The sequence below is a fragment of the Pseudophryne corroboree genome, chromosome 2 (genome assembly GCF_028390025.1).
Source record: "Pseudophryne corroboree isolate aPseCor3 chromosome 2, aPseCor3.hap2, whole genome shotgun sequence".
Lineage (NCBI taxonomy): Eukaryota > Metazoa > Chordata > Amphibia > Anura > Myobatrachidae > Pseudophryne > Pseudophryne corroboree.
This window is the reverse complement of record NC_086445.1, coordinates 998,167,592-998,195,229: the sequence shown is the minus strand read 5'-3', so window position 1 is coordinate 998,195,229 and position 27,638 is coordinate 998,167,592. Positions and strand designations below refer to the sequence as shown.

Below are 27,638 nucleotides of genomic sequence, written 5' to 3'. Positions count from 1 at the left end.
GTGCCCCACCCACTGTATGTCGGAGTCCCCATTACACCAGCACTATGTGCCCCACCCACTGTATGCCGGAGACCCCATTACACCAGCACTATGTGCCCCACCCACTGTATGCCGGAGTCCCCATTACACCAGCACTATGTGCCCCACCCACTGTATGCCGGAGTCCCCATTACACCAGCACTATGTGCCCCACCCACTGTATGCCGGAGTCCCCAGTACACCAGCACTATGTGCCCCACCCACTGTATGCCGGAGTCCCCATTACACCAGCACTATGTGCCCCACCCACTGTATGCCGGAGTCCCCATTACACCAGCACTATGTGCCCCACCCACTGTATGTCGGAGTCCCCATTACACCAGCACTATGTGCCCCACCCAATGTATGCCGGAGTCCCCATTGCACCAGCACCAGTGTCCTCCATATACCAGAGAGTCGCCCCCTCCCCCCGCACACACACATGTATACACTATACTGATGTTGGTAAATGATCGAACGTTTTATTTATTGCTACCAGTACAATATAATTCAAACTCCTGTATTCCATTCACTGATGGCCTGTATCATATATAAACCCCGGAGCCCGGAGGTGAGACGCATGTGGGAGGTGAGGGGGGCGGAGTTGAGCTCATGGCATCATTAGTCTCCGCCCATCACAGCAATTGTTGCAAATTTGCATAGGGGCTGGACCAAAATGACGCGTTTCCATTGAGACACTAAGCCCCCTTACCCCGAGGACAACGGGAATTTCTATATTAATCTCCCATTTCCTGCCACAGTTTTGCTATTAAGGCATGCTAACACTGGGACAGGGCAGGCTGGGATGTGTAGTTCCACAGCAGCTGGAGGGCCACAGGTTGAAGACCCATGCATTACACCGTCCATCTCCGTCTGCTAGACTGCTGGCCAAGTGCAGTATGCTGTGTTTCCCTGAGATATCAGCACTAATCTCAACCTGCACACTAACTGGATTCAGGAGATCAGGGAGCTTATCCGTCGTTCTTATTAACACCTTCATTTCCAGGGCATTGTAATTGCCACCTAGCCAATCACATCTCTTGTTGTGGTACTTGGTTGGCAAATCAGGTGTTTTTTTTAAATGCACATATCATAGGGATTACTGATGGGATCCGTTCTCTAGGTCGACAGTAACTAGGTTGACACTATCTAGGTTGACAGTAACTAGGTCAACAGGGTTTCTAGGTCGACAGGGTCTTTAGGTCGACGGGTCAAAAGGTCGACATGAGTTTTTCACAATTTTGTCTCTGTTTTTGAACCTTTTCATACTTAACGATTCACGTGGACTATGATTGGAACGCTGAGCGAAGCGAGCCATGCGAGGGGACACGGTGCACCAATTGGGGTTCCCGGTCACTCTACGAAGAAAACGACACAAACCTCCCCCATAAAAAACTCATGTCGACCCTTTGACCTGTCGACCTAGGCCCTGTCTACCTAGAGAACCTGTCGACCAATAGTGGTCGACCTAGACACTGTTGACCTAGTTACTATCTACCTTCCATACCACACCCATTACTGATCCCTATATTAACCTCTCTTCCCCAGTCACATCTGAATGGATGCCTAAACCCAAAAGGTTGAGTGCAATTATCCTCCTGACATGTATACTCTGCTATTTGTGCAACCGGCCCATGTGAAATGCCCAGTGCACAAGTTCCTTTAGCCTGCAGGCAGATGAACACATAGAAAGGCAGAGATGTGCTGCACAGTGTGACTCTGCACTTTGGTGTGATAGGAAGGTACTCCCTCAAATGAGAGTACCATCTTTCTAGAATGAATCCAAAATTAGTGCTAGTTCATACGCACATGGCGTGAGATGCGTTCTAACCAATGGGAGAAGGGAGCTTGGCGACACAGGAATGGCAATTAGTGGGAGGGGACAGACGCTGGTTCGGAGTAAATTATTAGCACCTGCCTGCAGTGGATATAGCCACATTATGGGCTGAAACAATGTGCATATATTAGGAACCGCTGAAGCATGGGCATAAATTGAGTTATAATTTATATTTAAATATAAACATAGCTTTCAGATAGGCGAGGAGATATAGCAAGCCTTGGGGTGGGATGTACTAAAAAAGTGTGGTAAAACCCCCTTTTATTCCAAATGTACCGGGGCTTCGATGCGGAGGGTAACCATATATAATACTGTGGGCTTCTTTCCACGCTGCGCTGTGTGAGGGATCCGACTGGACTTCTTCCGGTCTGGGAAGGATCTCAGTGGATCCCTCTCAGAGGACATTGTGGAAAGAAGCCCACCGGCAGCTTTCGGGGTTTGGGCTATTTCCCTTCAGTATCTCTCTCCAAGCATTGATACATCTCCCTAGGGTAATCGGACATTCCCGATGTCAGGGAGTAATCCCAGATTGACAGAGTTGTCCCCGGTTACAACGTGTTCCAAATTGTGACAGGTGAAAGCTATTATTCTACAGTCAGAGGCACCGTGCAGCCTGCGTCGGGTGCAGGACAATCTGTGTTAGGATTCCTACATGTGTGCCAATTCTAGAGATTTTCTTTGCCCTCCCGTTTTAAGAGGGTTACCACCGGAGATAATCCCACTGACGCTAAGTATCACTGGGTCTCTCTCCAACAAATGCTTCTGGGAGTCTAGAGGGGAATAAAGTGGTTGTGCTCGATGTAGCATGGAGAACACACAATGACAGAGAGAACACATGAAGACAGAGAACACACAATGAGGACTGCCCTTGGCCAAACAAGTGGGTCCCATAGAGATCACTAATTGCAGTTGGGTGACTGCGCACATGCTGAGATCTTCGTCATCATCTGACCGCGTTGCATGCCAGCTATGATCGACATTGGATGGATCACAAGCAGATGCTGGTTGGAAACAACGGTCGTATTAAGCTCCTCCCCGTACAAATTATTTAATTGGCCGCTGAAATTCTGAACTGCCAAAAAAAAAAAATCTACTCAGTTTTCATCAAAAAAGTTGTAAGCTTATATCCATAGGGACTACTGTGTCCCATCCCGCTACTTCCACTGATCTTGCTGTAACATTACACCTGCTGGCAAGGAGGCCTGCTGTATATCATCTACTGACTGTTGTTCCTGGGTGTTGTATATTTTGGCGATATTCATCGTGTCAACATGAGAATGTCAACATGATCGCAATGTAAATGTCACGGGCTGGTCTGATTGTGTTCCCGGTAATGACCTGGGTGAGCCAGTGGAGGGCGCCGGGAGGCAGAAGTTAGGTGGCCTGAGATATGGATAAGTCATATGCTGGAACACTCCGGAAGTTTACACAGTGAGCACAGAGAATTGTCGAGACCTGAAGCAGAGGCGCGGAGTCTAACTCGCCAGGGGTTTTCGCCAGAGACCCCCGCCAGGGGATATGGTCTTCGCTGCGCCTGACGGGCAGGTTGCGGCCCTCTGCTCAGGTTCCTCTGTGGAGGCTGTGAGACACTCGGGTATACAGGGATGCTAAATACCGGATTATACAGTGCTTAACCATCGATGGTGAGTCCGATGGTGACATGAAAAAGGTAAGTGATGGTGAACTCTGGAGTGCTTGGGTAGCTGAGTATATCCGGAGCCTGTGAGGTGAAATCCTGGGCTGAGCACCGCAGACTGGTTACACACTGAGATGGAGATAGTGGAAGTCTCTGGCAGCAAGTAAGTAACCGGGAAAGGCAGGTACAGCAGGACACAGGTAAACGGGTCTCTGGAGCAAGCTTGGAGCCTTGAGAGCGACGCTGGAGAACTGACAAGTTGTTCAAGGCAATGAGGACTCTGGGAAGCCTGCTTATATTCCCCAAGAAGGATGCTGATTGGTTGCTGCCGGCAGCAGCAGCAGCATGCACAGAACCAGGAAGTAATTACCTGGATACCTGGATCATGTGACTCTGGATCATGTGACTTGCTAGTAACCACTGAAAGCACCAGTGGCTGATCTGCGGCACAGAATACACCAGCGTACCGGTAAGTGGCGTGTGCGAGCAGTGCGTGAACTGTGGTTCCTGACAGTAAACATGCAGCATGTCGACAGTGATGACATGATTAGTATGTCCTCAAATAGTCTCTAGAGGTCTAGTTTTATCTGGTATGGAGGGTCCGGCGGCTGGCCGTGATATCAGAGTGACTTCTCGTGGATCCTGTGTAGCTTCCGGTGGTAAGAATGACTAATCCTAACTCCCTTTAGTGCCTAACCATAACCTCCCCTACCATAACTTAACCCATCCCCTAGTGTAGGGGTGGGCAACAGGCGGCCCGCGGACCGATCGTGCCTGGCCCGCTGTGCCCCATTAGAGTGCAATGACAAGCGGCCCGATTGCACTGCTCTCAGACGAGGCGCCGCTGAGGAAATCCCGGTCACGTCACAGGGTCAGCTGACCGGGATTTCCTCTGTTACCAATCGCGCTGGGCGCAGAGCCGGATTAAGGGGGGAGCCCGGGGGGGGGGGGGGGTAAGTACCCCAGGCCCCCCCTTCCTAAAAGGGCCCCCTGCGCCCGCACACAGATCAGACCTCAGATCTGCGGCGCTGCGCCCCCCATGAGTTGCCCTGACAACCTAATTACAGCCGCGGCACCGCATAGAAGTGAAGGACAGCTGCAACGGCTCAGCTGTCCAATGGAGAGTAAACGTGCAGCCTACGGCTCAGTCATTTACTGGGCATGCAGGCTGCAGTGCAAAAAGAAGCGTGGAACGTGGAGCCAGCGGAGGGTGCATGAGTGGAGGGACGAGCTCTCACTCTCGCTCTCCTGTCACTTACGGATGGCAATCCCTAGTGTCACTTGTAGCCTGCCAGCAGCAGAGACAAAAGTAAGCTGGCTGTATTTTTTTTTCTTAGTTTTTTTTAATAATGCTGCTATTTATTAAATTGGAATATTTGGCTCTGTATCGTGTTGGCTTGGTGTGTATACGTAATGTGTGTTTGTGTGTACTATATATATATATATATATATATATATATATGTGTGTGTGTGTGTGTGTGAGTATTTGTAAACATATACTGTATATATATATATATATATATATATATATATATATGTGTGTGTATATATATATATATATATATATATATATATATATGTATATATATATGTATATATATATATATATATATATATATATATATATTTATATACTGGACACGGGCAGCACAACCGTTGACTAGAAGTAAAGTCCCCTCCGGAGGGCACCGGGATCCCAATTAGACCTCCTTCAGGGAACCATTAGTACCCGGGGGCGCTGTCTGCTGTAATGTGTAAAAAGGGGGACGATGTCTGCCGTAATGTGTAAAAAGGGGACGCAGTCTGCCGTAATGTGTAAAAAGGGGGACAATGTCTGCCGTAATGTGTAAAAACGGGGGCGCTGTCTGCTGTAATGTGTAAAAAGGGGACGATGTCTGCCGTAATGTGTAAAACGGGGGCGCTGTCTGCTGTAATGTGTAAAAAGGGGGACGATGTCTGCCGTAATGAGTAAAAAGGGGACGCAGTCTGCCGTAATGTGTAAAAAGGGGGACAATGTCTGCCGTAATGTGTAAAAACGGGGGCGCTGTCTGCTGTAATGTGTAAAAAGGGGGACGATGTCTGCTGTAATGTGTAAAAAGGGGACGCTATCTGCCGTAATGTGTAAAAAGGGGACTCTTTTTGAGTATTTTGTGTGTGGCCCTCGAATATTCGCTGGAAGTGTTAAGCGGCCCCCCAGCTGAAATAATTGCCCACCCCTGCCCTAGTGCCTAATCCTCCCTTCCCACAGCCCAACCCTAACAATCTCCCTAGTGCCTATCCCTCCCATCCAGTAGCCTAACCTTAGCCCTCCCCCTAGTGCCTAAGCCTAGCCCTCCCCCTAGTGCCTATCCCTCCCATCCAGTAGCCTAACCTTAGCCCTCCCCCTAGTGCCCAACCCTCCTTCTAGTGCCTAAGTCTAGCCCTCCCCCTAGTACCTATCCCTCCCATCCAGTAGCCTAACCTTAGCCCTCCCCCTAGTGCCTATCCCTCCCATCCAATAGCCTAACCTTAGCCCTCCCCCTAGTGCCTAAGCCTAGCCCTCCCCCTAGTGCCTATCCCTCCCATCCAGTAGCCTAACCTTAGCCCTCCCCCTAGTGCCCAACCCTCCTTCTAGTGCCTAAGTCTAGCCCTCCCCCTAGTGCCTATCCCTCCCATCCAGTAGCCTAACCTTAGCCCTCCCCCTAGTGCCCAACCCTCCTTCTAGTGCCTAAGTCTAGCCCTCCCCCTAGTGCCTATCCCTCCCATCCAGTAGCCTAACCTTAGCCCTCCCCTAGTGCCTAAGCCTAGCCCTCCCCCTAGTGCCTATCCCTCCCATCCAGTAGCCTAACCTTAGCCCTCCCCTAGTGCCTAAGCCTAGCCCTCCCCCTAGTGCCTATCCCTCCTATCCAGTAGCCTAACCTTAGCCCTCCCCTAGTGCCCAACCCTCCTTCTAGTGCCTAAGTCTAGCCCTCCCCCTAGTGCCTATCCCTCCCATCCAGTAGCCTAACCTTAGCCCTCCCCTAGTGCCTAAGTCTAGCCCTCCCCCTAGTGCCCAGCCCTCCCCCTAGTGCCTATCCCTCCCATCAGTGGCCTAACCTTAATCCTCCCCCTAGTGCCTAAGTCTAGTCCACCCCCTAGTGCCCAACCCCCCCTGGTGCCTAACCCTCCCCCTAGTGCCTATCCCTCCCATCCTGTCACCTAACCTTAACCCTCCCCCTAGTGCCTAAGCCTAGTCTAGCTCTCCCCCTAGTGCCCAGCCCTCCCCCTAGTGCCTAACCCTCCGATCCTGTACAGTAACCTTAACCCTCCTCTGCCGGACCATGTTATATTTCACATGTTGACATTCTGAACATATTAATATACTGCACATGGCGAGATGTTCAATGTCGACACTTCGACAATGTTGACATCATAACTGTGGACATTTTCCTATATGTAATAGGTGATGGTTTCATATTTACCATCCTAATATCCTTCTATGACTGGGTGCTGTGAATCCCTGAGGTATCACCATGGCTTCTGTATACGTTGTATGTCATATGCATGGGGTGACTGGAACAAGTGGAAGAGTGAATGGGACTCATGCAGGAGATCAGCAGTGACTGACATTGCCCTAATGTGGAAACGTTTTGGAGGAGTCTTTTTCTGGACGGACCTTTGGACGCACTTTTTGCACAGGCCGCCCCTAGGCACATTACTGGCCACTGCCCCCCTCTTCCAATCATATCATTGCCCCCTTCATTTCGGGTGCCAGTCTGGATGCCTCGAGACCACCAAAGCAGCCTCAGCCTCACCCTACTACCAACTCTTGGACCACAATTTGCTGCCCATTGTCCCACCCCGTCATTCACAAAATAAAATATAAAAAAATAAGTTGTAATGACAAAAAAAGAATCACCTGGCCCTTATCAGCCCGATGTGCCTCCCCTAGGCCCGTGCCTCGTGTGCCTAGTGGGAAATGCGCCACTGGCTTTTATATTTGTGATCTTTTAAACATGTTAGCTGTTCTCTGCATTGCAATATACAATTATAATAGTTGAAGGGGCTTTGTGTTGTTTAGTACAGGATAGTGAACAGGTCCCTATAACATATCATTATTATTATTATTAGTATTATTATATTGATTGTATATTTATTTATATGGTGACACAAGGGTTCGGCAGCGCCTAACAGAAAACATAAACAAATGAGCAAAACAAGATAACGACTTAAGATGGGTACACACTAGACAACATGCTCTATGAGTGATGTCGCCTAGTGTTTCCCCTCCCGGGTCAGGTGGTCGGCGGCCGGGCATACACACTGGGGGTCATTCAGAGTTGTTCGCTCGTTATTTTTTTCTCGCAACGGAGCGATTAGTCGCGAATGCGCATGCGCAATGTCCGCAGTGCGACTGCGCCAAGTAAATTTGCTATGCAGTTAGGTTTTTTACTCACGGCATTACGAGGTTTTTTCTTCGTTCTGGTGATCGTAATGTGATTGACAGGAAGTGGGTGTTTCTGGGCGGAAACTGGCCGTTTTATGGGAGTGTGTGAAAAAACGCAACCGTTTCTGGGGAAAACGCGGGAGTGGCTGGAGAAACGGAGGAGTGTCTGGGCGAACGCTGGGTGTGTTTGTGACGTCAAACCAGGTACGACAAGCACTGAACTGATCGCACTGGCAGAGTAAGTCTCGAGCTACTCAGAAACTGCACAGAGAAGTATTTTCGCAATATTGCGAATCTTTCGTTCGCAATTTTGATAAGCTAAGATTCACTCCCAGTAGGCGGCGGCTTAACATGTGCAAAGCTGCTAAAAGCAGCTTGCGAGCGAACAACTCGGAATGACCCCCACTAAGCGATATGACATTCAGTGACATCACGCAGCGGCCGGTCCGTGCAGGCAGCTCTTGTAAGACAGACCAAATTGAGCTGCCTGCACGGCCGACAGCGAGGGTCGTTAACGACCCGCGGGGCCATGCATCACCAGTCGGCGGCGGCATACACATTTGCCAAGAGAGTGAGCGACGTCACCCAGAAAGGGTGAAAATTAGCAACGTCGCCATGGAAGGCTGAAAATGAGCAACGTACATGGTATATAAATGTTGCATCAAGGAACAAGACTAGGAAATAGCCTAGAGAGGGAAAAGCACATGAGGGGAGAGGGCCCTGCTCGTGAGAGCTTACATTCTAAAGAGGAGGGCAGACAGACAGGTGTGACACAGATGGGGTGCAAGTGAGCATGTAACAGAGGGGGACATTTACTAAGCAGTGATAAGAGCGGAGAAGTGAGCCAGTGGAGAAGTTGCCCATGGCAACCAATCAGCACTGAAGTAACATCTATCATTTGCATACTATAAAATTACACAGAGCAGCTGATTGGTTGATGGGGCAACTTCTCCACTGGCTCACTTCTCCGCTCTTATTACTGCTTAGTAAATGTCCCAAAGAGAGCATTATAGTAACAACGAGAAAAAACTCTCAGAAACAGGCTGATTTGATCACATTTTCATCTGAATTTTTTTTTTGTGTCGCCGGGAAGAACACTGTATTTAGAGCACACTTTTAATGTTTAAACTGTCTCCTGGTGATCTGTGAGGGGAGGGAAGTGCACGGGGAGTGATGACGTGATAGGAGTTAGCATGGCCCTGCCCCCCACTGCGCAATTTTGCAATATGGGGATTGAAATGCTAGGTACAGAACTATCATGCAGCAATTGTCAGCGAATCGCCTCAGCACAGCAACCTCTGCGTATATTAGGGGTGGGGGTGGGGTAGAGAGTTGTCAGCCTAGTCATCCAGTACATTCCAGGAAAGAATGCACGTATGGTTTAGAGTTGTCAGGTAGCGTAGCGAAGTCACACTCCAGAACTGGCTAGAGTGTGTGAGCAGTGAATAAGCGCATGCAGAACTTGCCCGACATACTAAACATTGTTTCTGGATTCGCACTCAGACAAAACCTGAACCTAACTGTAGGGGGCAGCTTAAAGCGCGAGAGGATAATTTCTGTGCGCCTCTCCATAGGCTGCAAGCACCAATCAGCTAGGGAGACACATCCCACCAATCCGCTGGAAGCCCTTCTAGTCTGCAGCTCGTGGGTAACTAAAACGGCCCCCAAGTGATTTTCCGGCAACCCAGCTGTTCTCTAGGCAATGTATCTACTGAAGGCCCCCATACATCAACGACATATTGCCGCTATTTGCCGATCACCTGACATCCAGGTCGGTGAATCGGGAATATTAAACATGTTTCAAATGAGGATACCCCAATCCCGACCGAAAACGGATGACAAATTGGGGATTTTTAAGTTTAATTTCTCCCAATAAATCTCTGATTATTGATTGGCGGTGGCGGAGGATCGGGGAAACAGCTTCCTGATGCATCTAAATCACTGATCATTGATGGGCGGTGGCGGAGGATCGGGGAAACAGCTTCCTGATGCCTGTAAATCACATGATTATTGATTAGCGTTGGCGGAGGATCGGGGAAACAGCTTCCTGATGTCTCTAAATCACTGATTATTGATGGGCGGTGGCGGAGGATCGGGTAAACAGCTTCCTCATGCCTCTAAATCATTGATCATTGATGGGCAGTGGCGGAGGATCGGAGAAACAGCTTCCTGATGCCTCTAAATCACTGATCATTGATGGGCGGTGGCGGAGGATCAGGGAAACAGCTTCCTCATGCCTCTAAATCACTGATCATTGATGGGCAGTGGCGGAGGATCGGGGAATCATTGATGGGCAGTGGCGGAGGATCGGGGAAACAGCTTCCTGATGCCTCTAAATCACTGATTATTGATGGGCGGTGGCAGAGGATCGGGGAAACAGCTTCCTGATGCCTCTAAATCACTGATTATTGATGGGCGGTGGCAGAGGATCGGGGAAACAGCTTCCTGATGCCTCTAAATCCCTGATTATTGATTGGCGGTGGCGGAGGATCGGGAAAACAGCTTCCTCATGCCTTTAGCCAGAATAGTAGAGTTAGGTGTTGTTGTAAAAAGATGCTGAAATTTATGGGAAAAGTAATACACAAATCCATTCTACATAAGTCAGATGACAAACCCCCACAACCATTCATACCGTGAATTTTCTGATTTCAAAGCTTATAATATATTAATAAAGTTACATTTGAAACAGAAATGACATTTTCAAGGTTAAGCTCCCTCAGAAAATGAAATAAGGAATTGCTGGGAGAGCTCCCCAGGTAGCGTGGGCCACGTCTGAGGGGAAGAGAATAAAACTAAAACTACTAAGGGGTCTATTTACTAAGCCTTGGAGAGAGATAAAGTACCAACCAACCAGCTCCTGTCATTTTTCAAGCACAGCCTGAAACATGACAGTTAGGAGCTGGTTGGCTGGTACTTTATCTCTCTACACTTTATCACTCTCCTTGACCCCATAATCTTCAGTGGAACAGCATGAGTAGGCCTTACCTTAACAAACAAGGATATGTCATGGTCCTGAAGTATTGTACTGTCCTCCAATGGGGTGTCGGGGCTGATTGTTTGGGCCACACCATTTTCCCTGATCATACCTCCATCGCCGGTGTCTGTGCCACCAGCAGGAGTAACTGGCTGGGTCTCCTCTGCTGTCTTAGCATGGTCCTCAGGTCCCTGCTGAGGTGACTCTTCCAGGACAGGACTCTCTTCTATTACACTTCCAGAGATTTCTGCTGTATTCAGATGTCCATCTGTCGCAGGTCCAGCTATTTCCTCTGACTTCTCCTCTGTTCCTTCTTTCTGGTTTGCACTGTCCTCCTCTTGCGCTGCACTTGCTCCCTGCACCAATTCCCCATCAGCTTGGACTACTTTTGAATTTTCATCCCCGTTTGCTTCTTCTAACTCACTTTCTTTAGCTTCCTGATTCCCTATCAAAGCACCTGCCTCCTCTCCAGCACCATTTAATGGTTCTGCATGTCCTGTAGCTACATCTCCTGTCTCCTCTTCAGCATTTTTACCTGGTTCTATCTGTCCAATAGCTCCATCACCTGCACCCTCTCCTGTGCCAACAGCTGGTTCTACCTGTCCAGCTTCCTCTCCAGCACTACTTCCTGGCACTAACTGCTCTGCAGTTCCAGCTTCTGTCACCTCTCCAGCACTACTCTCTGGTTCTAACTTTTCTGCAGCTCCAGCTTCAGTTACCTCTCCAATACTAATGTCAGGTTCTAACTGCTCTGCTGCTCCAGCTTCAGTTACCTCTCCAGCACTACTCCCTGGTTGTAACTGCTCTGTAGCTCCAGATTCTGTTACATCTCCAGCACTACTCCCTGGTTCTACCAGGCCAGTACCTCCTTCCCCTGCCACCTCTTCAGCACTACTCACTGGTTCTACCTGTCCAGCTACCTCTGCAGCACTACTTCCTGGCACTAACTGCTCTGCAGCTTCAGCTTCTGTCACCTCTCCAGCACTACTCTCTAGTTTTACCTGCTCTGCAGTTCCAGCTTCAGTTACCCCTCCAGTACTACTCACTGGTTCTACCTTGCCATTATCTCCTTTCCCTGCTACCTCTTCAGCACTAGTCCTTGATTCTACAGGGCCAGTACCATCTTCCCCTGCAATCTCTCCAGCACTAGTTCCTGGTTCATCCTGGCGAGTACCGGTACTTTCTTCTGCAACCTCTCCAGCATTAGTCCCCGGTTCTACCTGGCCAGTACTTTCTTCCCCTGCAACCTCTCCAGCTCTAGTCCCTGGTTCTACCTGGCCAGTACTTTCTTCCCCTGCAACCTCTCCAGCACTAGTACCTGGTTCTCCCTGGCCAGTACCTTCTTCTCCTGCAACCTCTCCAGCACTAGTCCCTGGTTCTAGCTGCTGAGCACCTTCTTCTGCAACCTCTCCAGCACTAGTCCCTGGTTCTACCTGGCCAGCACCTTCTTCTGCAACCTCTCCAGCACTACTTACTGGTTCTACCTGGCCCGTAGCTCCATCCTCAGTCTCCCCTACAGCAATACTTCCTTGTCCAACCTCATCTGTAGCCCCTTCCTCTCCCTGCTCCACATTTTGTTTTTCATCTGTGTTATCTGCTCCTTCTATACCTTCAGCATGATCTCCCTCCTTCTTGTCATCTTCCTCCTCCTCATCACTGCTGGATGTCCCTTCACTGCTCTCACTACTGCTCTTTTTCTCATCCTCCTTCTCATCCTGGTCCCCTGTACCTTCCTCTGTGCTCCCTTTATCAGCTGTGTTGTTCAGGGTAGGATCGCCAAGTCCCTGATCCTCGACCCCCTCTGCTGAGGATTCATCACTGCCTTTTACATCAGGGGGTCCTATGACTGTGACCTGCTTTCCTACTGCTGGGCTAACACCCTCCTGCTTCTCTCCCGAATCTTCCACACTTTGGGGGTTCACAACCTCATGCTTCCCCCCTGCACCCTCCTCTACATTGAGGCTCACAGCACCCTGCTTCCCCCCTGCACCCTCCTCTACATTGGGGTGTATAGCACCCTGCTTCCCCCCTGCACCCTCCTCTACATTGGGGTGTATAGCACCCTGCTTCACCTCTACACCCTCCTCTACATTGAGGCTCACAGCACCCTGCTTCCCCCCTGCACCCTCCTCTACATTGGGGTGTACAGCACCCTGCTTGTCCACTGCACCCTCCTCTACATTGGGGTGTATAGCACCCTGCTTCACCTCTACACCCTCCTCTACACTGAGGCTCACAGCACCCTGCTTCTCCCCTGCACTCCTCTCCTCTACACTGGGATGCACAGCACCCTGCTCCTCCCCTGCACTCTCCTCTATATTGGGGTGTACAGCAGCCTGCTTCTCCACTGCACCCTCCTCTACATTGGGTTGTACAGCACCCTGCTTCACCTCTACACCCTCCTCTACATTGGGGTGCACAGCACCCTGCTCCCCTGTATCCTCCTCTACATTTGGGATCACATTCTCTTGCTTCTCACTGGCATCTTGCACCTGTGTGTGACAGTCCATCATGTTACCTCCATCTCCCCGACAGCCATTGGTCAGCCCCAGTTTGTCTCTCCCCTGCCCTGATTGATGCGCTCCGTCGGTTGCTCGGTGCACGCTGTCCATGTGATGCAGGTCGGACCCTGCCAGCTGCTCACCAACTGCGGCCTCTGCCATGCTGCTGCCGTGTCACTAGCAGTCTGTGCCTGCCCCGGCTTCTCCTGTGACTATGGCGACCTGGATAAGTGCAGGATTAGTGCCTTCCAGCCTAGGTTCTGCAAATCCTCTGAGTGTGTCCCACTCCCGGGCCATCACCACGCCCTGCACCCCTCCCACTGGTACCACAAGGCCCCGGGTGGAATTCCGTAAGTTGTGCTTTCTGCAGGTCACATTGCAGGCTAAGCAGCACTACTATGCCAGGGACTGAAGAAGCATATACATTATTGTGTTACCATATGGCACGGTGCAGCATGCCACATCCATGCAGCAACAGTGTTTCATCCTCCTCACCACAATCCCTGGACGTTACCTTTGTGTTCCCTAGTACATGTCTTGCAATAGAGTCACTTGTAATTGCAGAGTTACAGGAAAGCAGCTGAGGAACTACAAACTCTGGAAGCCAAGGCATGCTGGATCTTTTAGTTCTACAGCCGCTGGGCATCCTCAGGTTGTCAAGACCAATAGCAGGGGATGACACAACTCACCCAGAGTTGTTAGCATGCTGTGTACACACATCACAGTGATTCACCACACTATGGGGGGAGATGTATCAAGAGCTTACTTATCTCTGCACTATGATGCATCCGCGTGGTCTTCAGTTTGCTGGCGGCTGGGCTCCCGACGACCAAAATACCGGCACCGGCATACCGACAGCTTTTCTCCCTCTTGGGGGTCCACGACCCCCCCTGGAGAGAGAATAGATAGCGCCACCGTGCCCGCAAGGAGCTCATTTGCGCTCGCCCAGCTGTCGGTATGCCGGTGGCCGGGATTCCAGCGCAGGTATGCTGGTCGCTGGGAGCCCGACCGCCGGCATAACATACTACACCCATGCATCCAGTAGAGTGGCTTACGGCAGGGATATCCAGTGTCATAGGGTTATTTATCAAAGCTTGGAGAAAAAGAAAGTGGAGAGAGATAAAGTTCTAGCCAATCAGATTCTGTCATGTTACAGGCTGTGGGGTCTATGTACTAAGCCTTGGAGAGAAATAAAGTGGACGGAGGTAAAGTACCAGCCAATCAGCTCCTGTTTTCAACACGCAGCCTGTAATATGGCAGTTTGGAGCTGATTGGCTGGTACTTTATCTCCATCCACTTTATCTCTCTCCAAGGCTTAGTACATAGGGGGTCATTCCGACCCGATCGCTCGCTGCAGTTTATCGCAGAGCAGCGATCGGGTTGGAATTGCGCATGCGCCGGCGCATGCCGGACGGCTGAAGGCCGTCGTTCAGGAGCGATTGCCTCTGCCTGATTGACAGGCAGAGGCGGTTGCAGGGCAGGAGGGGGCTGGACGGCGGTGTTGAGCCGCCGTTTAGGGGGCGTGGTCCGGCTATTGCAGGTGTGGCCGGACCGTTGGGGGGGCTGGCCGTGTCGGCTGCGTGACGTCTCACGCAGCCGCTGCGGCCAGTGGCAACAACGATCAACTCCCGGCCAGCCGCCGGAGCTGCGCTGGCCGGGAGTTACGCCACAAATACAAAAGCATCGCCGCTGTGCGATGCTTTTGTATTTGTGCGGGGGGGGGGGGGGGGGGCGGACTGACGTGCGGGGTGGACTAGCCATGTGCTGGGCATCCCCCCGCATGTCATGGAAGATGATCCGATCGGCTCGGAATGACCCCCATAGACCCCACAGCCTGTAACATGACAGAAGCTGATTGGCTGGTACTTCATCTCCATCCACTTTCTGGGGTCATTCCGAGTTGATCGCTAGTTGCCGTTGTTCGTAGTGCAGCGATCAGGCTAAAAATCTGCATTTCTGCGCATGCACCGCAATGCGCACGCGCGACGTACAGGTATCAAGTCATTTGTGGTTGTGCACAGGTTCTAGCTAAGCTTTCAGTCGTACGGCAGAACGCAGGAAGATTGACATGAAGTGGGCGTTTCTGGGTGGCAACCTACTGGTTTTAAGGAGTGCTTAGAAAAACGCAGGCGTGTCGGGGAAAACGCAGGTGTGGCTGGGGGCGAACGCTGGGCGGGTGTGTGACGTCAAAAGCCGTCTCTCCGTCATTAGAATCAACACACACGAAGAGTAAGTTCAGGGCTGGTCTTGTTTTGCACAAAATGATTTTGCAGCCGCTCTGCTGCACAAGCGTTCGCACTTCTGCAAAGCGAAAATACACTGCCACGTGGGCGGCGACAATGCGTTTGCACGGCTGCTAAAAGTAGTTAACGAGCGATCAACTCGGAATGACCCCCAATATCTCTGAAAGGCTCCTTAAATAGACCGCTGTGTTTGAACACTGGCTAGGCCGATTGGTTGGTACTCAGGAGGGATATTGCGGTAAATGATCTATGTGCCTTTGTATGGCATTAGTTATAGCGCTCATGCGATATATTCCCACTCTATGGGTGGGAATAGAGTGGAAATAGCCCCTGTAAGCTGGGATTCCAGCTGTCGGCATTGTCAGCGGTCGGGATCCCGTTGTCGGAATCATGACCGCTGGGATCCCGACTGCCGGCATCTTAACTACATACTGCCGCAGGCCCCTGGACTTCTGGATTTATGAGCCAGGAGTTAGTCTGTACATGCACAAAGTGACACGGCAGCGATGCTGGGATAGGATCCCTGTGACAGTACTGCTGCGGAAGAAGCCATAGGCTTCTGAGGGGTAATGCCAGCAATAGGCATTACCCTTCGCATCCCGGCAGCCGGGTCTTGGTGCATACTGGAAATGTGGTAAAACCCCCAAAACTGGGTTTTTATGGCGGTTCCCCATTTATACATACATGATCCCACCCACTGTGAGCATGGCTCGCCATTCTGACTACACACTTTACTAAACGTAGCCAGTTACGCCCGTTCAGCTGGCATGCAACTGAGACGCGCACAACTGAGAATGGCCCTTAGATGCGTGCGCCGAGCTAAAAATGCAAGTTCCATCCACAGTACTGACCTGCTGTCAGCCACAAAGCTGCGTATTATTCCAGCTGCAGAAAGAAAGTCTCACCCAAGCAGCAAACTTCTCACCTGCTCATAGTTCAGCACCATCCAGGGGCAGGACGCAGTATTAATACATTGGGGACCCCCCGAGAACCCCACTTTTTTCTTCTGAGCAGGCACGGTGGTCCGCACATGCGCAGTGAGGGTTGGGGATCTCAGACTGGTGCAGCGCCATTGCTGGGTACCCTCATCTCCGGATCCTGCACCCTCCGGTAGTGGTGGTATTTCCATGGCAGAGATGGGGATGTTTGGCACTGATTATCACCTCATACTGGGTGTGGATTAAAAGATCAACCCTGTTGACCTGAGTCCATGATGACCATTTAACTGTCAGCCTTTTGACCATGTAGACCAGGGGTGGCCACAGAGCCGGCCATAGGCATAGGCAAACTAGGCAATTGCCTAGGGCATTTGATATGCCTAGGGGCATCATCAGCTTCTGCTGATTAAAATGATATGCGGCATGCCTATATTCTGTATGTAGCATTTCATATGCAGATACAGCCACAGTCTCACACAGTATATAGGCATGCTGCATATCAGTTTAATCAGCAGAAGCTGCTTGTGCATCCTAGCCACATAGCAATGCAAATAAGATGCATTTTCATTAATAAAAGGTGCCCGACATTAGCATTGATGCAAGATTTGTGAGGACACATCTGTATCCAAGCAGAGGTAGAGGTCACAGTGTTAGTGGAAGTGTGAGTGCTGTGTGCATGTGAGTGGGTTGGTTGTGCAGTAGTGTTCAGAATATGTGTAAGGAGCATTATGTGTGTCATGTAAAAATGCATTAATAATGTGCAACATATGTGTAAAGGGCCACTATGTGTGTCATTATGTGTATAAGGGCATTAATAATGTGCGGCATATGTGTAACAGGGTACTACTGTATGTGTGTCATTATGTGTAATAGGGGCACTAATAATGTGCAGCAAATGTGTAGGGGGCACTATGTGTGTCATTATGTGTATAAGGGCATTAATAAAGGTTGTCATAATGTGTAAGGTACATTATGTTTATAAGGACATTAATGTGTCTCATGTGTAAGGGGCATTACTGTGTGGAATTGTGTATAAATGCATTACTAATGTGTGGCATTATGTGTATAAGGTGCTCTACTATGTGGCGTTGCATATAGAAAGGGCACTACTGTGTCATCTAATGTGAATAAAGAGCAATAAGGTGTGGTGTAATGTGAATTAGGAGCAATTCAGTGTGATGTAATGTGAATAAGGGGCTCTACTGTGAGGAGTAACGTTTATACGGTAAAGTGATACTACTGTGGGATGTAATATGAATTATGGACACTATCGCATATCGCAAGATAAAATGTGAATAAAGTTGCAGTACTGTGTGGCGTAATTGGAATTGGGGTTACTATTGTGTGGCCATGCCCCTTCCCAGCAAGAAGATGCCCCTTTTTGGGCTGTGCGTCAAATGTGCGAACTGTTCCTATTTAAAATATAGGGGGTACAAGGACTGCTATGGGTGAGGGGTGATGGTGCAGGGAAAGAGGTGCAAGGTCAGAGGCAGAACCAGCGGTGGTGCTAGGGGGCACCAGCCAAAATCTTGCCTAGGGCATCATATTGGTTAGGGCCGGCTCTGGGTGGCCAGACGTTTGGAGCCGGTGATCTACTTTGAAAGCTGTAAAGCTTTTGTGATCTACCTAGGAGGAATAATTGCTAGGGGCGTGGTATAACAAAAAAGGGGTGTAGCCTTGCTGCACACGGTGTAATGTCTGTCTCGCACGAAATCACACATTGGCACCCACAGGTAAAAACCTCAAACACATATGCCCCCACAGTGCCACATATGCCCCCACAGTTCCAGATACACGTATGCCCCCTCAGTGGCATGTATCCACAGTGCCAGACATGCCACGACAGTGCCAGATACACATATGCTCCCACAGTGCCAGATATGCCCCCACAGTGCCGAGTGCCCACAGTGCCAGACATGCCCCCACAGTGCCACATATGCCCTCACAGTGCCAGATACACATATGCCCCCACAGTGTCGAGTGCCCACAGTGCCATTCCCCCACAGTGCTAGATATGGCCAAACAGTGCCATGTGCTCACACTAACATTAATACTTACTTTAGCTGGCTGTCTCCCCGCTGGCTGTCTGTCTCCCTGCTGTCACGTGCCTGCTCCCGCTTCTCGCCGCTGCTGCTGCTCCTCACATCGCGGTCCCAATTGTTCATTGCGCGGGTGCGCGACTGACGTCATGGTGTCACCCACGCAATGCATAATTGGGAATGCTGGCAGAGGCGGCAAGTCACACTTGGATTGTGATCTACCGACGAGAGCTCCGTGATCTACCGGTAGATCGCGATCAATGTTTTGGCCGCCTCTGATGTAGACCTATTGCCTGTCGACCATCTGGTGTTGACTTATTGACTGTCTCTTTACTGTCTATCTTCAATCTCTGCACCCTTCATATTCTAAATAGTTCCCTGAAATGAGGATAATTTGCAATACAAAAAGTGCAGGGACTTGGCGGAGAGGGAGGGGCTTTAGCACCTTCTGATGGTAGGAGGCGGACCTGTTGAGGGCTGGGGTATGAATATGAGTTCATGCACCCTACATGTAAGAATTAGATTATCTAATTGATACTGAAGGGATGGAAAAGGCATACCTCCCAACTGTCCTGCTTACAGCGGGATAGTCACGTTTTTTTTTGTCCCACCCAGGTGTCATAGTGTTCCGCAGAGGAGGAGTTGGGGAAGGGAAGCACAGTAACCGCTGCTCTATGCAGAGCAATATGTGAATAGATGCTGTTTGATGCATCTATTCATAGTGCAGGGGGAGAGCCTGGGGGCACACCTCCACAGTGATGTAAGCAGGGGGTTTGCTATGAGGCTCTGCCCCTTCCTGGTGAGGCTCCGCCCTTTCCCAATGAAGCTTTGCACCTTTTTTCAGGTCCTGTATTCCTGTATGGGGGATGCACAGCATTTCTCTGACGTCCTAGTGGATGCTGGGAACTCCGTAAGGACCATGGGGAATAGACGGGCTCCGCAGGAGACTGGGCACTCTTAAAAGAAAGATTAGGTACTATATCTGGTGTGCACTGGCTCCTCCCTCTATGCCCCTCCTCCAGACCTCAGTTAGAATCTGTGCCCGGCCAGAGCTGGATGCACCTAGTGGGCTCTCCTGAGCTCACTAGAAAAGAAAGTATTTGTTAGGTTTTTTATTTTCAGTGAGATCTACTGGCAACAGACTCACTGCTACGAGGGACTGAGGGGAGAGAAGCAAACCTACCTGCTTGCAGCTAGCTTGTGCTTCTAAGGCTACTGGACACCATTAGCTCCAGAGGGATCGAACACAGGGCCCGACCTCGATCGTCCGTTCCCGGAGCCGCGCCGCCGTCCCCCTTGCAGAGCCAGAAGACGGAAGATAAAGATGAAAAACGGCGGCTGAAGACTCCTGTCTTCATTAAGGTAGCGCACAGCACTGCAGCTGTGCGCCATTGCTCCCATAGCACACCACACACTCCGGTCACTGTTGGGTGCAGGGCGCTGGGGGGGGGGGCGCCCTGGGCAGCAATTAGTTTACCTTTTTGGCACAAATAGCACATAATACAGTGTATAACACTGTATATGTGCAAAAAACCCCGCCATTAACATTATAAAACGCGGGAGAAGCCCGCCGCTGAGGGGGCGGGGCTATCTTCCTCAGCACAGCCAGCGCCATTTTCTCTTCACAGCTCCGCTGGAAGGACGCTCCCCAGGCTCTCCCCTGCAGTATCCAGTACAACACGGGTAAAAAAGAGAGGGGGGGCACATAAATGTAGGCGCAATTTGTGTTAATAAGCAGCTATTGGGAAAAATCACTCAGTATAGTGAAAATCCCTGTGTTATATAGCGCTGTGGTGTGTGCTAGCATACTCTCTCTCTGTCTCCCCAAAGGACTTTGTGGGGTCCTGTCCTCAGTCAGAGCATTCCCTGTGTGTGTGCGGTGTGTCGGTACGGCTGTGTCGACATGTTTGATGAGGAGGGCTACGTGGAGGAGGAGCAGGAGCCGATAAGTGTGATGTCGCCCCCTACGGGGCCGACACCGGAGTGGATGGATATGTGGAAGGTATTAACCGACAGTGTCAACTCTTTACATAAAAGGTTCGATGACGTAACAGCCTTGGGACAGCCGGCATCTCAGCCCGCGCCTGCCCAGGCGTCTCAGAGGCCATCAGGGGCTCAAAAACGCCCGCTAGCTCAGATGGCAGACACATATGTCGACACGGAGTCTGACTCCAGTGTAGACGAGGATGAGACAAATGTACAGTCCACAAGGGCCATCCGATGCATGATTACGGCAATGAAAAATGTGTTGCACATTTCTGACATTAACCCGGTTACCACTAAAAAGGGTATTATGTTTGGGGAGAAAAAGCAGCCAGTGACTTTTCCCCCATCTGATGAATTGAATGAATTGTGTGAAGAAGCGTGGTGTTCCCCTGATAAGAAACTAGTGATTTCTAAGAGGTTACTGATGGCGTACCCTTTCCCGCCAACGGATAGGTTACGCTGGGAGACATCCCCTAGGGTGGACAAGGCGCTTACACGATTATCTAAAAGGGTGGCACTGCCGTCTCAGGATACGGCCGCTCTAAAGGAGCCTGCAGATAGAAAGCAGGAGGCTATCCTGAAGTCTGTATATACACACTCAGGTACTATTCTGAGACCTGCTATTGCTTCAGCATGGATGTGTAGTGCTGCAGCAGCATGGTCTGATACCCTGTCAGACAACATTGATACCCTCGACAGGGATGCTATTTTGCTAACCATAGAGCATATAAAGGACGTCGTCTTGTATATAAGGGATGCACAGAGGGACATTTGCCGGCTGGCATCTAGAATTAATGCAATGTCCATTTCTGCCAGGAGAGTATTATGGACTCGGCAGTGGACAGGTGATGCTGATTCTAAAAGGCACATGGAGGTTTTGCCTTATAAGGGTGAGGAATTGTTTGGGGACGGTCTCTCGGACCTCGTATCCACAGCAACAGCTGAGAAGTCGACTTTTTTACCTCAGGTTCCCTCACAGCCTAAGAAAGCACCGTATTATCAAGTACAGTCCTTTCGGCCTCAGAAAGGCAAGCGGGTCAGAGGCGCATCCTTTCTGCCCAGAGGCAGGGGTAGAGGAAAAAAGCTGCACCAGACAGCCAGTTCCCAGGAACAAAAGTCCTCCCCTGCTTCCACTAAGTCCACCGCATGATGCTGGGGCTCCACAGGTGGAGCCAGGTGCGGTGGGGGCGCATCTCCGGAACTTCAGCGACCAGTGGGTTCCCTCACAGGTGGATCTCTGGGTTCTACAAGTGGTATCTCAGGGATACATGCTGGAGTTCGAGACGTCGCCCCCTCGCCGTTACCTCAAATCAGCCTTGCCAGCGGCTATTCACAAGCTGTACCTTCAGCAGGTGATAATCAAGGTTCCCCTCCTTCAACAGGGACGGGGTTACTATTCCACAATGTTTGTGGTACCGAAACCAGACGGAGGGGGCTGGACGGCGGTGTTGAGCCGCCGTTTAGGGGGCGTGGTCCGGCTAACGCAGGTGTGGCCGGACCGTTGGGGGGGCTGGCCGTGTCGGCTGCGTGACGTCTCACGCAGCCGCTGCGGCCAGTGGCAACAACGATCAACTCCCGGCCAGCCGCTGGAGCTGCGCTGGCCGGGAGTTACTCCACACATACAAAAGCATCGCCGCTGTGCAATGCTTTTGTATTTGTGCGGGGGGGGGGGGGGGGGGGCGGACTGACATGCGGGGTGGACTAGCCATGTGCTGGGCGTGCCCCCGCATGTCAGGGAAGATGATCCGATAGGCTCGGAATGACCCCCATAGACCCCACAGCCTGTAACATGACAGAAGCTGATTGGCTGGTACTTCATCTCCATCCACTTTCTGGGGGTCATTCCGAGTTGATCGCTAGTTGCCGTTGTTCGCAGTGCAGCGATCAGGCTAAAAATCTGCATTTCTGCGCATGCACCGCAATGCGCACGCGCGACGTACAGGTATCAAGTCCTTTGTGGTTGTGCACAGGTTCTAGCTAAGCTTTCAGTCGTACGGCAGAACGCAGGAAGATTGACATGAAGTGGGCGTTTCTGGGTGGCAACCTACCGGTTTTAAGGAGTGCTTAGAAAAACGCAGGCGTGTCGGGGAAAACGCAGGCGTGGCTGGGGGCGAACGCTGGGCGGGTGTGTGACGTCAAAAGCCGTCCCTCCGTCGTTAGAATCAACGCACACGAAGAGTAAGTACAGGGCTGGTCTTGTTTTGCACAAAATGATTTTGCAGCCGCTCTGCTGCACATGCGTTCGCACTTCTGCAAAGCGAAAATACACTGCCACGTGGGCGGCGACAATGCGTTTGCACGGCTGCTAAAAATAGTTAGCGAGCGATCAACTCGGAATGACCCCCAATATCTCTGAAAGGCTCCTTAAATAGACCGCTGTGTTTGAACACTGGTTAGGCCGATTGGTTGGTACTCAGGAGGGATATTGCGGTAAATGATCTATGTGCCTTTGTATGGCATTAGTTTTGGCGCTCATGCGATATATTCCCACTCTATGGGTGGGAATAGAGTGGGAATAGCCCCTGTAAGCTGGGATTCCAGCTGTCGGCATTGTCAGCTGTCGGGATCCCGTTGTCGGAATCATGACCGATGGGATCCCAACTGCCGGCATCTTAACTACATACTGCCGCCGGCCCCATGGAATTCTGGATTTATGAGCCAGGAGTTAGTCTGTGCATGCACAAAGTGACACGGCAGCCGCAGGGGATGCTGGGATAGGATCCCTGTGACAGTACTGCTGCGGAAGAAGCCATAGGCTTCTGTGGGGTAGGCATTACCCTTCGCATCCTGGCAGCCGGGTCTTGGTGCATACTGGAAATGCGGTAAAACCCCCAAAACTGGGTTTTTATGGCGGTTTCCCATTTATACATCCATGATCCCACCCACTGTGAGCATGGCTCGCCATTCTGACTACACACTTCACTAAACGTAGCCAGTTACGCCCGTTCAGCTGGCATGCAACTGAGACGCGCACAACTGAGAATGGCCCTTAGATGCGTGCGCCGAGCTAAAAATGCAAGATCCATCCACAGTACTGACCTGCTGTCAGCCACAAAGCTGCGTCTTATTCCAGCTGCAGAAAGAAAGTCTCACCCAAGCAGCAAACTTCTCACCTGCTCATAGTTCAGCACCATCCAGGGGCAGGACGCAGTATTAATACATTGGGGACCCCCCGAGAACCCCACTTTTTTCTTCTGAGCAGGCACGGTGGTCTGCACATGCGCAGTGAGGGTTGGGGATCTCAGACTGGTGCAGCGCCATTGCTGGGTACCCTCATCTCCGGATCCTGCACCCTCCGGTAGTGGTGGTATTTCCATGGCAGAGATGGGGATGTTTGGCACTGATTATCACCTCATACTGGGTGTGGATTAAAAGATCAACCCTGTTGACCTGAGTCCATGATGACCATTTAACTGTCAGCCTTTTGACCATGTAGACCAGGGGTGGCCAGACGTTTGGAGCCGGTGATCTACTTTGAAAGCTGTAAAGCTTTTGTGATCTACCTAGGAGGGATAATTGCTAGGGGCGTGGTATAACAAAAAAGGGGTGTAGCCTTGCTGCACACGGTGTAATGACTGTCTCGCACAAAATCACACATTGGCACCCACAGGTAAAAACCTCAAACACATATGCCCCCACAGTGCCACATGTGCCCCCACAGTTCCAGATACACGTATGCCCCCTCAGTGGCATGTATCCACAGTGCCAGACATGCCACGACAGTGCCAGATACACGTATGCCCCCTCAGTGGTATGTATCCACAGTGCCAGACATGCCACGACAGTGCCAGATACACATATGCCCCCACAGTGTCGAGTGCCCACAGTGCCATTCCCCCACAGTGCTAGATATGGCCCCACAGTGCCATGTGCCCACACTAACATTAATACTTACTTTAGCTGGCTGTCTCCCCGCTGGCTGGCTGTCTCCCTGCTGTCACGTGCCTGCTCCCACTTCTCGCCGCTGCTGCTGCTCCTCACATCGCGGTCCCAATCGTGCATTGCGCGGGTGCGCGACTGACGTCATGGTGTCACCCACGCAATGCATAATTGGGAATGCTGGCAGAGGCGGCAAGTCACACTTGGATTGTGATCTACCGACGAGAGCTCCGCGATCTACCGGTAGATCGTGATCAACGTTTTGGCCGCCTCTGATGTAGACCTATTGCCTGTCGACCATCTGGTGTTGACTTATTGACTGTCTCTTTACTGTCTATCTTCAATCTCTGCACCCTTCATATTCTAAATAGTTCCCTGAAATGAGGATAATTTGCAATACAAAAAGTGCAGGGACTTGGCGGAGAGGGAGGGGCTTTAGCACCTTCTGATGGTAGGAGGCGGACCTGTTGAGGGCTGGGGTATGAATATGAGTTTATGCACCTTACATGTAAGAATTAGATTATCTAATTGATACTGAAGGGATGGAAAAGGCATACCTCCCAACTGTCCCACCCAGGTGTCATAGTGTTCCACAGAGGGGGAGTTGGGAAAGGGAAGCACAGTAACCGCTGCTCTATGCAGAGCAATATGTGAATAGATGCTGTTTGATGCATCTATTCATAGTGCAGGGGGAGAGCCTGGGGGCACACCTCCACAGTGATGTAAGCAGGGGGTTTGCTGTGAGGCTCTGCCCCTTCCTGGAGAGGCTCCGCCCCTTCCCAATGAAGCTTTGCACCTTTATTCAGGTCCTGTATTCCTGTATGGGGGATGCACAGCATTTTCTAGTAATTTTCTTGCCAGGTGCAATTAATTCAGACTTTCCCCATGCATTTCAGGAGTTGCCTTTTATAGCTTCCAAGTGCGATCTTACAGGAAGGTCCGTTCCTAGGCACAATTCTACCAATGGAATAAATACCTTCATACACACAAAAGTTTCACATGTAATAGATGACTCTTATGAATAACTGAAGACATGAATGAGGTTCAACTGAGGAGTATCTTGGGTGTAAAATGTAAATGTTGATAAAACAGATGGTGCTAATTGGCCATGGTTGATTAATTTGTAGACCTCCCTCTGGGATCCCTCATGGGGAAGTCTAAGGGGCAAGAGCAGGGCACACAATTATGTATTTTTCCCATGGCCAGGATGCCTCCTGCACTTGCTCCTTGGACCTCCCCTCCGTCTGTCATTCTGCAATGATGACAGTTGCAGCCCCCAGCAGAATAGGTGGAATCTAGTGGTGGCAATTGCTGTAAGATGGCACAGGCCTGATTATGCTAATTGCATCATTAAGGCACAGCCCACTTCACAAGAGAGATAAGCAAGGTTCAGGATAGTAGGCAAGTATTTAGTGTTTTGCATTTAAAGGTGACATTTTCACTCTTTCTACCAATGCGGCTTGCTGTCAGGCCCGCAATACCAGAAGTAGGTGCAGACTGGTTTTCCAGAGCAGTTCTAAACACCGGAATTTGGATGTGCACCTATGATGGCACTAGGCTGGAAAACATAAATAAGCTCTATACTTCTTTTATCTTTTGTAAATGACTTTTAGGGTCTAATTCAAGGTTGATTGCAAAACAAATTTTCCTCTAATGGGAAAAACCATGTGCACTGCAGGTGGGGCAGATGTAACATGTGCAGAGAGAGTTAGCTTTGGGTGGGGTGTGTTCAAACTGAATTCTAGTGATGTTCGTAGGAGAAATCTTTCTCCCCACCCCAACCTTGTCTCAGGTGTCTTCAGTTCTTGAAAGCCATATTCGTGAAAAGAAGGCAGGACGTGTTACAGTATATCTCAGGGTTACTGTTCCTTTAACAAATGTTTGCAAATTTAATGGAGGCCAGAAGCAGAGATAATGATCAACTAAAAATAACGTTTTAGTCTTTCATCCAGTGAGCGGTCACAATGCCTGTTCTGTACGGACTGAATCTGTGCTTTCACTTATTTGAAAAACAAAATTTGCAGAACAGTTAAGAAAAGTCTATGGCCGGCTTGTGTTTCAGCCACGACACAGCTTGTCCGTGTCATCACCTTCCTATTACACGCACGTCTCCTAAACGTAGCGACTTGTGATTCTAATAACAGCCTGACATGAAATTATATTCTGCTAACACGTCTCTCATGGATCAACGGAGTCTCTGTCAATCACACTTCTTTTGAGAATTCCATAGTTGAGAACATTTTTAAATATTTCCCAGGGATTACCCAGCAGCCCCCCTGACACAGGGCTAAGCCGCGCTAATGATCATAGAAAGCTGAGATATTGACTGCATCCCATATAGAGGATTACACTCCCCCTATACATTATTCCGGATCCCTTCCATGGAGAGATATCCACCTAACAACCACCCCCAAACCATAAGCTTCCCATTAGCCTTAGGTCACTACAGTACGCTGGTATATAAACTAGTAACCCCTGCAGAGTGATACCACTCTGAAATGAACCAGTCTTTCCCCCCTCCAAGGCCGGACCGCTAATGTAATTACTGTCACTCTTAGCTCCCCTTCACTCTTTCCTGGGGTTCTCAGAATTCTGTCAGGCAATGGCTCCGAGAAGGGGGGCCTTACTAATTACCGATCTTGGGCTTGTTAGAGCGGGCTGGTGGGGGCGCGAGTCTTCTGCCTCTCTCCCGTGTGTTCTGGGCCATGGTGGGTTCAGGAAGTATGGCACTGCCCTTAGAAGTCTCCTGGCAGCTGTACAGGCTGTAAAGTCTGTGCCCAAAGCGTCCTTTAAAGGCTTTAGACTACAGAGAGCAGTTCCAGGCATCTCACGGGCCCTGGACACCGACACTACTCGCACGGTATCCGATCTCTAGGTCGACCACGCTTAGGTTGACCACTATTGAGCGCTGAAACACCACTCGCACACCCCTAGTTACATCCCTGTGCCCTGGGCACTGACACCACTCGCACACCCCTAGTTACCGATCTGTGTCCTGGGCACTGACACCACTCACACACCCCTAGATACCGCTCTGTGTCCTGGGCACCGACACCACTCACACACCCCTAGTTACCGCTCTGTATCCTGGGCACCGACACCACTCGCACACCCCTAGTTACCGCTCTGTGTCCTGGGCACCAACACCACTCGCACACCTCTAGTTACCGCTCTGTGTCCTG

At 50.5% G+C, this 27,638-nt stretch overlaps 1 protein-coding gene across 2 annotated transcripts in view; it reads right to left on the bottom strand.

Annotated features, from left to right (window-relative positions):
* CLIC6 (chloride intracellular channel 6) overlaps nucleotides 1-27,638 on the bottom strand; it is a 144,577-nt gene that overhangs the window by 57,439 nt on the left and 59,500 nt on the right. The window contains exon 1 of one of the 2 annotated variants that reach the window (XM_063956523.1): nucleotides 10,882-13,677. The exons of the other annotated variant lie outside the window; for it this stretch is intronic. Within the exon in view, the coding sequence (XP_063812593.1) occupies nucleotides 10,882-13,533 (2,652 nt within the window). The 5' untranslated portion in view covers nucleotides 13,534-13,677. Of the gene's footprint in view, nucleotides 1-10,881; nucleotides 13,678-27,638 lie in introns of those variants that run through there. 2 annotated transcript variants of the gene reach the window in all.